Source organism: Sinocyclocheilus rhinocerous, unplaced genomic scaffold, assembly GCF_001515625.1.
Source record: "Sinocyclocheilus rhinocerous isolate Xijiao unplaced genomic scaffold, SAMN03320098_v1.1 scaffold887, whole genome shotgun sequence".
Taxonomy (NCBI): Eukaryota; Metazoa; Chordata; class Actinopteri; order Cypriniformes; family Cyprinidae; genus Sinocyclocheilus; species Sinocyclocheilus rhinocerous.
Window position 1 is genome coordinate 1,764,249 of NW_015634028.1, and position 12,300 is coordinate 1,776,548.

At 36.2% G+C, this 12,300-nt stretch overlaps 1 protein-coding gene across 1 annotated transcript in view; it reads right to left on the reverse strand.

Moving 5' to 3' along the window:
* Positions 1 to 3,365, reverse strand: part of LOC107745260 (activin receptor type-1-like) — a 27,125-nt gene extending 23,760 nt beyond the window's left edge. The window contains exon 1 of the mRNA XM_016559110.1: positions 3,284 to 3,365. Within this exon, the coding sequence (XP_016414596.1) occupies positions 3,284 to 3,359 (76 nt within the window). The 5' untranslated portion in view covers positions 3,360 to 3,365. The remainder of the gene's footprint in view (positions 1 to 3,283) is intronic.
* Between the last annotated feature and the right edge of the window lie 8,935 nt (positions 3,366 to 12,300).

Genomic DNA, 12,300 nt, shown 5'->3' on the forward strand with positions numbered 1-12,300 from the left:
TATGGAGGACCAAACCTGCAGAAATTAAAAACGAATAAATATATAGATAAATAAATAAATAAAATGACAGGAAAATAAATAAAGGAATAAATGACTTGATAAAAACAAATATAGTTAATTTGTAATAAAATTTAACCCTGAATTCATTTTTTTATTACTTTTTCCTTTATGTATTATATTATTTTATGTATTTATTTTTGCATTTATTTTAATTACATTTATTTATGTATGTATTTATTATTTTTTATTCCCACGTGTATTTATTTCTAGATTTATTTATTCATTTATTTCTTCTTCCTTTTCCGTGTGCAAATGAGGGAGGCGGTCCTTGCGGAGCTCCAGTGAATCATTGGTTGAGAGCTCAGAAGCGTCAGATCAAACTAACGGTAGAGATTGGAGTTTGTGTGATCAACTGTAGAGTTGCAAGATATTTTCACAGATTCACGTTATGTCGAATTATTTTATAGCGACTGAATTCACCTACTTATCCTGACAGTTTCGTCATTAAGTTTAGTTTGATGACGCCTCTAGACACACTTGGTAGAGGTTTCTAAGGCTTGTGTTCATTTTGTAATTACAGAGAAAAGACTCCCAAAAGCATTAAGTTGATCGTAAAACAGTTGCATCAAAGGTTTGGAATCGCGGCCAACTGCCATAAAGTTGGCTTGACGTTGGATGTTCAATATTCGCAAGTGTAGGGATTTGAAATAATTATTTATTATTTCTGCAGGTTTGGTCCTCCATAAGGTACAGGGGGTAAAAATGACTTCAGAAAGATGGCAGCATCATAATGTTGTTTTTACACAGAGATTGGTAGGTCTGTTAGTAAAATCTGTTGACTTAAGCAATCTTTGTTGCATTACGTGCCAATAGTGACCATTCAAAAATGGGGAAAGAGCACTTTTCAAGTTTTCCTCCAAGTTTGCATGCTTGTAACTCAAGAAGTATTGAAGATATCTTAATGCCCTTTTAGATATTGGGTCTTAACAAACTTTCCTTTTGGCATCTTAATTTTTAAGGCCCTATATGGTTCATTTCAAGAGATATTGCGATTTCAATATGGCTCCAGGAGTAAATTGTTAAATTGTACACATTTCCAGTGGTCAAAAACCAAAGGTCACTTTGCATAAATATGATACTTCTTTTCTTTTAAAGAGGAATGTCTGGAGAATAAATAATGTTGAAACTAGAAATGTATCTTGTTTCCTTCTGCTAAAACAAATGCATTGATCATACCTGTCTGAGTGGCATAAATATTTGTTTTCCAAAGTTTGCATGCTTATAACATAAGAAATTTTAAAGATATTGCGATGTGATTTTAGATTCTAGTTCTTAATAAACTTTTCTTTTGGAATCTTCTTTCATTCAAGGCCCTATATCATTCAGCCCCAGAGATATGGGGACCTCAATGACGCTCCATATTCAGGTTGTTGAATATTACCCATTTTCAGTGGTCGAAAACCAAATGTTGGTCACTTTGTATATAGCCAATACTTATTTTATTTATAGAACAATGTCTGAAGAATAAATAATGTTGAAATTAGAATTGTATCTTGTTTCCCTCTATTAAAACAATATGCATAGAATATACATGTCTGAATGCTAAAAATGCACTGAAATGGTCAAGTTGCACATCACCTTGCTCTCAGTAGTCTGTCTATTCATAAGATTCTATACTTGAATCAGCTTCTGAAATTTGGTTGATTTGACACGGAATGATCCAGCAGTGTAGAATAGCTAGTTGAACTCCTGAGTCAGGACTGTTGTCATGCAGTCATATTTCAGGGAAAAAACAAAAGCAAAGTCCTCAAATCTGTGTTGTTATACAAAGTCTGAGAAAGTTCATCTTATTATCCAGGGAGCACACATTGGCTAGAAATAGTGAGGCGAGTGCTGGTCTGGTTGGGTTAGCCATTAGCCTGTTTGCCACACTTCCGCTTCCTCTGGTACTGTCTACGATGCTACCTCCACTGGTTTCAGAGACAGCGCCATGGACTTCAGGCCTAGTGCATTTTTAAACCTGTTGTTCCCTTAGCTACTTGCCCGGTACTTCTAGTGTTGGTGTAATTAAAAGACTATGATTTGTTCCAAAATTCTTTTAGTTCTCCAAAACTGTACACATGATGGTGACTGTATCTCACTAAAACAGAAAACAACGATTTTGATGCAAAAACAGTATAGACACATAGTTGCATTACTGCTGGGCTCCGGAGTAGCTGCTGCGTCTGTACACTATACCATCTTGGTTTTTTATTTGGTATACAAGTTATAATTTCGCTTATGATATGTATATTACAAGCATCGCCATACCAGTGCATAGTTGAAATAGCTGCTGTATATATTCAGAGGTAATTACAGGGGATAGCTACATGTGCATTTCTTGCTGCCATTTGAGCATGGAAAAGAAAGCAATTCGTCTTATTAGAAAGTCAGTGTTGCATCAGAATGATTTTGAAACTGGTATTTCAAAGTTAAACAAACAAAAAAAAGACTTCATACAGTTTAATGTTGACAAACTGTATCATTAGAAAGATTTAGGACTCTAGATTTGATATTTGCTTTTTATCATTTATGATAATAACAGTTACAGTGACAGTAATTTCTTAATTTTGTGCAACATCAACATGAAAAATAAATCTGTAGTTATTCATATTTAGAATAGAATAACAGAATGCATGCATATTTAATCACACAGCTATTATTCCTTGTCAGGGATTTATGACTGTGATGCACAGGCAGGTGATTCATTGCAGATTAGTCGCTCATATATAAGTGTTGATTTAGTTTTTAGGAAACATTACTTATTAATATCAATATTGAAAACAGTTTTTGCTGCTTAATATGTTTGAGGAAACATCATGATACACTACCATTCCCCAAAAGTTTGGGATAAATCAGTTTCCACAAAAATATTAAGCAGCAAACAAATTGATAATAATTAAAACTATTGTTAGTAACTGAGCACCAAATCAGAATATTACAATGATTCTTTAAAGGATTGTGTGACACTGAAGACTGGTATGAGATTTGTCATCACTGGAATAAATTACATTTTAAAATATATTCACATAGAAAATAGTTATTTTTTTAGATTTAATATTTCACATTATTACAGTTTTAATTTATTTTTGATCAAATAAATGCAGCCTTGGTGAGCATAAGAGACTGCTTGCAAAAATATTAAAACCTTAATTATTCCAAACTTTTGACCAGTAGTTTAAAGGTTCAGTCATACACAGAAAATATACTGTGAAACCACCAATATAATATGTGTCAGTCTTACCTTCCATACAGGCAGCAGGTGAAGCCAACACGACCACCAACAGCAGAATCATCTCACTTCTTAACATTACAGACATGAAGAAAAACAGACATCATCACTGACCTAGAAGAAAACAATCAGCAAAACAACAAAACATTACAGTGTTACAAAGCATCCCAAACTTTTACATTTTTAAATAAAGTGTTTTACGTAGGGATGCTCATTTTGAATTTGTTCATGACCGATGACCGGCGCATTGAATGATCATTAATCATTAGCTGACAAGATTATAATGTAAATAGGAATTTAATTAAATTTCCATTTCAATTTTTTTTTTGTTTACATGCGCAAATAGGAGCATTAACAACAGAAGATGAGGATTCACACATCGTTACATCATGCAATTATGTACATAACAGCAATTAAATAAATAGGCCTACACTAAATATATTTCACTTACATAATTAACAGATTAACAAAATGAAAGGGGAAAAAAAATGTGTGACAAGTACAAGTACGATTTTTTTTTTTTTTTTTTTTTGTGAGTCTACACAAATAAAAGTAAATGCCTTCAAATGATGCCTTACTCTTATGTATGAAAATAAGTGACAGGGTATATTTTAAGTTGTTTCCGCTGTTATAAGTAAAAAATCCAAGTGATTGCGCACGCACACAACATATCAGTTCTAGCATTGCTCAATGGTCCACCGAGCAATCTATATATATTTTTTTTTTATATATTTTTTTCCCCATGAGGTACATGAGCCAATAAGAAGAGATAATTTTTAGATCATGACCCACCAGTTGAGAACCACTGGACTACATCCTGCTTACTGGTTATAAGAGAGAGGGAGAAATGAGAAGGGAGATAAATGCATACCCAAGAGAGAAGCATTCTCAAACCACACAGACAATGACGACAACACTCTCACAGCCAGATGAAATGCCTTTCAAAATCTGCAGCACATGTTGCTAATAGCTCCCTCATGCCCAGTCAACAACCGCTCTGATAGTAAATAACCCAGCTGCCTATTTATTTACACAGAGACCACATACTGCTGCAAAAATCAGAGGACAAAACGGGGGCAAAAAGGGGCACTCATGGGGTAAGAAGGGTGAGAGTTGGGGCAGTAGGGTAAACTCAGGGAGATGAAGGGTTGGGTCTGCTATTGTTCTGTGATTCTACTATAAACAGCCTGCCAATTATGATAATTGCACCGAATAGCTCACATACAGTGGGTACGGAAAGTATTCAGACCCCCTTAAATTTTTCACTCATAAATCAGCATGCACTTCTGAAATCTCACAGTAATCAAAACCACAAATGAGACACACAGATCAATATTCCATATTCAATAGTTTATTGTTAGGGATGAGAATGAAATGAACAATTCCAGTTTCTTACCAGTTCCATTTGAAATTCCTTTGTATTTGAGGAGTCGGACATGAAGAAATTAATTTGCAGTTCAGTAAGTGAGTCAGATTAAGACATTTTTTAAGTGATTCTTAAGCGTTTTGTCTACTAAAAAGAACCAGCTAATAAGAGTCATTAGCTTAGGATTCAGAATTCACTAGTCATGATTATGTTTTGTGCTGAATAGTAATTACACTTTCAGAGTATGCTAATTCAATATTCATCAACAGAAGAATAACAGGACCAAATGTCATGAAAATAATTTGGTTCCAGTATTTTTTATTTTTTTATTTTTTAATGTTCTGATTAAGCTAGTGATATGGTATTGTTATGCAGTTAATAATTACCCCAAGTATGAGAAATAGAAATAGTGATGTTTGCCAGTAGGGATGGGCATTTTATCCATTTGAGTAATCAATATGTCAAATGAGTAAAAACGAGTGTTTGGGGGATATTTGGGCGTTTATTATCATAATTACGACAATGACACGTTTTTCTAATTAAAACATACTGTTGACGAAAATATGATGAGAAAAAACTCAGCTATATTATTGATAATGCAAGGTTTTGAGAAAAAGAAATTTCAAAGGAATATGAGTGTTTCAAATAGTCCAATCATTGTCAGGATTGGGCATTACCATTTGAGCTGTGTGAGCTGTTGCTGAAGAGGGAATGAACACCGGTATACTGAATTGCTTTGGTAGCAGGTTAACTCAACTAAATGCATACTATTATACAAGATAAATACAGAGATCAGATAAAAAGATCAGATGAAGACACAAATTAAATATTACAACTTGTTTCACAAAACTGCATGCAAGTCAGAATGTTTAACTTATGTTGTCAATGCGCTCTTCTAGATGGTAAAAGATGTTATTCATGACTGTCTCGTGTCACAATAAAATGTGCAAAAAGTAAAGGGGCTCTCAGTACTTTGAGTCTACGATGTTATTCCACACTAGAAACTTTGGTCTGAATGCACATGGTCTACTTGGACCCTGTGGAAAGGTGGACCCTGATTTAAAAAAAAAAAAAAAATTCCTGCTTATATTGCAATATAATGGGAAATTATTATTAAACAACTAATATGCACAATTGATAGCTGGCAGAGCTGCCATTATTGCTACCAGAAATATACTTAACCTAAAAGGACCAATACAGAGGCCTGTCGCAACAAAGCCGGTTTCGGTGTTTGCATTTAGTTTGAGCAAACTCTAAGTTTTCGGGCTTAAGAAGGTGGGTTGGTTTTGAGTGGGTTTCATCGCCATGATAATTTTTGCTACATGGCTACACTGCTCCGCAGGATTTATTCTGGGTTAGAGATCGCAAGACCAAACTGGACCAATGAGCTGTGAGAAAACTGACAAATATCTGATGTGATAAAGCCACTCCGCTGTATCTCTCGCACCAATTTAAAGCAGTTTACAGTGAAAGAATGTTAGAGACAAAGTCTTTTGCTGCTAATTATTAACTATATTCCTATTATATGAATTATAATTATTCATAAGTCATTTAATATATTCAAATAATTATTATATAAACGAATTAATATTATTATATAAGCAATTAATATCAAACGATGCATTTAAATAAATTTTAATAAATACATAGCCTATAAATAAGTTAAAGAGGTCATATGATGCTATTTTAAAGATCATTATTTTGTGTATTTGGTGTAACAGAATATGTTGACATGCTTTAATGTTCAAAAAACACATTATTTTTCAAAGCTTTTAAATGACTAAACTTACGTGTTTTGGATGTTAACGCCAAGTGTAATCATGGCCATTGTCACTGCTCACACTGTTCTGGAAGTCAAACTATGAATTGCTTATAATGGTCTCATAAACGGTTCAGAAATGATTACTGTTAATAAAGATTTTCGATAGCAAATGTCAATGCTTTAAGACGGCAGATGATGGTCAATATTGCTGAAATTAAACAGACATCTTATTTTGTAACATATATTTATGTGAACAAACATATTTCAAAACTAAAAAAAAGTGCATTATTCAATAGTAGATTTTGCAACTGATACATGCCACAATGATACACTTATGGTAGTCAGCCAACTGGCCAATTATCCACCAATGTTGATTATCTCAAAATGAATGTAATTTAATTATTCATCAAGAGTAGACTGATATTAGTCTTCCACTTAGGGCTGGGTAATATGGCCTAAAAAAAAAATCCTCGATTTTTTCACAAAAAATCCGATTTACGATTTAAATCGATTTTTTCCCCCTTACTTAAAATCAATCTGCAGATGACAAAGAAATTGTTCAAAACAAGTTTTAACTTCATTTTGATTTGATCTTCCCTTCTGGGATTTGATCTGGATTTCCCCCTTGGGGTTAAAGTGCAAACAGAAACAACAAGCCAAAAAGACAAGATGGCAGGCCCTGCCATTGTAAACAGTGAAAATGCAACATAACGTAACATAACATAAAATGTAACATAACATTCTTATCATACCGGATACAGTTTGTAAATGTTTGTAAGACTGTAGGTCAGTGGTCTTCACTATTTTTTTTATGAGAGCCGCACTGATAGGGCAAAGTCAATCAGAGAGCCACTTTTACCGCGAAGTATCAAAAGTTACATCTAGTCATAAATAGCATGTCTTTTTATCAATCTATCATCCCTGATATGCAATGCAATGCATAAGGGGCCATCATTCTTTATCATTTACCAGTAAAATTTGTATCTGAGACAAGATGATTTAAAAAAAAGCAGGATTACCTTAATGCTGGAAAGACCTTAAGTTATTTTACACATTCGAGTTGATCGATAAAAATCGATTTATCGCCCAGCCCTACTTCCATTAATTATTTTTTTTATCATTCGAACTAGGGCTGCACGATAAATCGCATGCGATATTTAACGCGCATCTTGATAAGATGCGCGTTAAATATCGCATGCGATTTATCGTGCAGCCCTAATTCGAATTGACAGATATATTGTATATCCAGTTATTACAGGTGACTGTGGCAAAAGCAAAGAAACAACAGTCAAACAGAGAGTGAGACTTTTAGTCTGGGATTACTGGTAGCAGAACACTCGTGCGAGCACACACACAGATGCAGACAGACTGGGGACAGTACAGAAATCAATAACCACACTCCAGAACCTGACTGCAGTGACCCTTCTCTCTTTTCTTCAGTCTGTTCCTACTTCTCTGATATGGCTCTGATATCTTTTATCATGCCCATTTATCCTGATTATTTTTAGGGGCAAATCCATCTACTAAAGAACAGATAGCAGGACTGCACTGCCAGAGAAACCCAGACGAATCAGATGAAACAAAGATTGCCCAGATCACACCCAAAACTTACAGGCCTTTCAGCATGCAACAAACACACGAAAAGTCTAATATGCGCATGACAGTCAGATAACATGCAAAAACAGACAGACGTACCTGTGTCTCATGCTCAGACGTGCAGCCATATATGTGCACACAACTCCATCTGCCCTAAATGACGGTGTCTAAAATCTGATCCCCCCTCAGGGCTCTGCCAACCAACGCTCCTCTCGCTCTTATCTAGCCTCATTCTGCTCTCCTTCTCTCTATTTTCTTTCCCTTGCATTGTTCTGGCTGCACCGCCAGCTGTTTCTGACAGCCAAATTACAGTGCACAGAAAAATGATTGCTTACCCTCGCTCTCCATCTCTGCTCTCTCAGGCAGGGTGGACAAATTACACACTTTACCCGGCTGTGAAATAGCAGCTGCAGAGTTTCTGAGCTGAGGCAGGAAATGTAGAGTAGAAATCTGGATGTGGACACCATAACTGTTATACACAATGTTGCTGACCAATTAGTACTTATTCAAGTTTTGAAATTAACACCCGCCAACCAACCAGATGCGGGTGAAAATTCACCATGGCGGGCAATGTATATCAACTAACCAGTCAATATGGCATCATGGTTATGATTCATAAATTATGTCCTATCACTTTGCATGTCATCACTATCAGAGCTCTTTCCCAAACATAATCCTCCAACATTTGCAGAACAAAGCTTAAAAAGGGTTACACACTGGACAAGAAGCATTATGCCATGTCTTTAAATTCTTTACATTTTCTATGAGTGTACAAACACTCTGCATTATCACACGGCATCTGTCAGCAGTGCCTGTCAACGACTCCAGAGGCTGTTAACCTACATCTGAACTGTAAACTCACTTTCACTCCTCCCTATTTTGTTGGTCTTTATTCCTGTTGGTCTGGTCAGTTCTCACACTGTGTCTCTACACAGTTTGCTGCATTGCTCCTGTTCATTTGCCCTGTTGTCTCAAGCTGGTTTGAGACTCTGTCACGTGCCAGATTTTTTTATTTTTTGTCTGAACTCTCAGATTTTCTCTCAGTTGGCGTCCTCCTTACACCAGACCTGACACCCTAGACTTAAAGACTGAGTATTGTTCCTTTTTTTTTCCAGTAATAGGTTTGTCTTTCTGTGATTTGAGTTAAGTCTATGCTTGATAGAAAATACTGTATATGGTCTATATCACATGAGTAATAGTGCGATATGGCTCTATAACATATATGACTCTATTATAGATTATAATATATCTATTATATATTCACGACTGCAAGTGTGATATTGCTTATATACAACAGTTCGACAGCACAAGTATGTATATAAGAAATAACCACGAAGTCTCTTCAACCCAATTGTGTGTGAAAATACTTTCTTCCACAGATTAACTCTGCCATTATGTTTAAACAGATGTGCCCAGTATCAGAGTATTATTGAACAAGTTGTTCCCCTGTCCCAGGAGAACAAAGGACTAGGGTTGGGTACCGAAACCCGGTACCAATATGGCACCTATGTAACCGGTATGTACTAGAACCGAATCCGAACGCAGATTTCGGTGCCATGCCTGAGCGATTGATTGAAATATTTGTCCTCTGGTTCTCCGAAACGGACGTAAGAAGCATCATCACTGGCACCGCGCGTGAAAAATAATTTTCCGACTGAGAAAATACACGTGAACTCAAGTCGGAAAGCTCCAATAATACAAATCCAACACATCTTGTAGTTATGAGAGTGTCCATGTTGTTTTCACATTCCGACTTAAAAGCACAACCGATACCCAACTCTACAAAGGACCCTCACACAATATTCAAATCCGTAGCCAGGGCAAACCGCACAACAGGATAAAAGGGGGGTGTCGTTATCAGTGATTTTGAGGAACAATGTAGGCACATTTGATGGGAATTAAAATGTAATTGAACACTATATTATACTTGGGGGAAAAAAATAACATATCACTATTCATTTCTTATGTTGGTTCAAGTCAGACTATAGTTTGTTATATGAGAAAGCAAACCATTAAGGTGAAAAAAGCGGAAGCTGTGATCATATATGTCCGCTGACTCTTTGTTAATTAAGAATAAGCCTGAATGGGTGTTTAAATTGTTATCTTGTAATGATTAACCATGCAGCTCTTGTTTGCCATACATTTTAACTGTTTTCTGTAACAGTCTGTATGAACATAAATATATATTTTTTTCAAAGACTTGTAAATGCAATACTTTCTTCTTCCAGTTGGTGGTGCTATTGTACATCCATGACCCATAATAGCTACATTAATGTGATCAGCCGAAAAGGCCAAACAATTGTGTGTAGTTTAATGTGAATCACACAATGAATGTAGAATATATGAGACACTTCCTGTTTACCAGTCAAAAATGTCTGACTTCCTGTTGGGTGGAGCTAATGTCTGTGGTGTGAAAGTTGTCCAACTTGATGAGATCTATATATGCGCAAAGCTTGGTGACCATAGCTGAAAAGGGATGCACTAGAGATTTCCCTGAATATGCCCATATTCAAGCGCTATAGAGCTCACTGTGCACGCACATCTATGAACCTTTCCCAAGTCATAAAAAGAGATGACTCTGACGAGCCTGCAAAGGATCATGAAAATTAAAGTATGACAAGTACCTAAAAAGACATTATTAAACATGAAAAGGATAATAATGTTTAATGTGTTGCCATGGCCATCCATTAATCATTTTAAATCTGTAATTTGTTGTTGTTATAAGAAAAACATCTGAAGCAATTTAGAGAAAGAGGAAAAAGTTTGCTAAAATGTCTTACTTCCACCAGTTGGTGGTGCTACAGCCATGACCCACACTAGCCACATCAATGCGATCAGCCCACAAAGCTAATCATATGTGTCCAATTTGAAGTAAATCACATGATGCACACAAGATATAGGAAACTTCCTGCTTCATGTTTTGATGCTTCTTTACCACGTCGCCGTGGCAACACCGTTAGAGATATAAAAAAAAAAATCAGCAATTTAACATCTTCAATGTCTTGGCATGATTGTACCGAAGTTTGATGCCATTTACATGAATCCCCTAGGAGGGTTGTTTCGAAAACGACAGCATGCCATTTTCAAACAATCCAAAGTGGCCGACTTCCTGTTGGGCAGAGCTAAAAAAGTTAATAGGGAATTTCTTTGTCATGATGATGGCAATGTCCCTTTGAAATTTCGTGAAGATCGGACAAAGTCTGTGGCAACCATAGCAATAAATAAAGTTTGAAACTGTAGGGGGCGCTACGGAGCCCACTAGCCACACCCAAATCAAATGACCACGGAATAAAATAGTGCTGCTAAGCTTCTACCAGTGTGCCAATTTTCGTGAGGTTTTGTGTATTCCAAAGGTATGAAATATGTGTTTTCGGACTAGGGGGCGCTGTGGAGCCGATGAGGCGCGTCTCTCCAAAATTGCACAATAAAATCAAAATGCGTCCTAAGACAAATTTTTCTGTTGACTTTCATGAGTTTTTAGCCATGGGAAGTCCCTCAAAACAGCGTGTGAAAATTAAAAAAAAAAAATCGCACATTCAATCCAAGATGGCTGACTTCCTGTTGGGCGGAGTCAAATAAAAGTGAAATAAAAGTGAACTTTGCCCTACACAACTTCACCAATGATCATACCGAGTTTCATGCACATCGGAGAAACTTAATCTCGACCCCAGCCCACATTTTGTGATGCTGTAGAGCCCCCCCAACCACGCCCAAGGCCAAGAACTGCAAAACTTTCTAATTTTTCTCAGGTCTGATATCTGTGCAAAGTTTCATGAGTTTTCGACCATGGCAAAGCCCTCAAAAATGGGCGAGAACAATAAAAGAGAAAAATAAAATAAAATATAGCTGCAAGCAGTGATGGCGGGCCCAAGCCAATAGTGCAAATGCCACCCCGGTGGCATCAGGAGAACGGTGCACAGTGGGCACATGCATTTACAGTAACCCTCTGACAGTCTGGTTTTTAGGGATACGGCAATTAAAGAGTTAATCTGAACCATCAAGACACACACACAGAACAATTTATAAAACTTTGGTAACACTTTCAATAAGGTTTCAGTTATTAACATTAACTGTATTAATTAACATGAACAATAATTATATAGCATTTATTAATGTTAGTTAAGCCATCAGTGCAAACGCCACACCGGTGGCATCAGGAGAACGGTGCGCAGCGGGCACATGCATTTACAGTAACCCTCTGGCAGGTTAAGGGATACAGCAATGAAAGGGTTAATCCAAACTACCAAGACTCTGAAACACACACAAACACACACACACACACACACACACAGAACAATATATAAA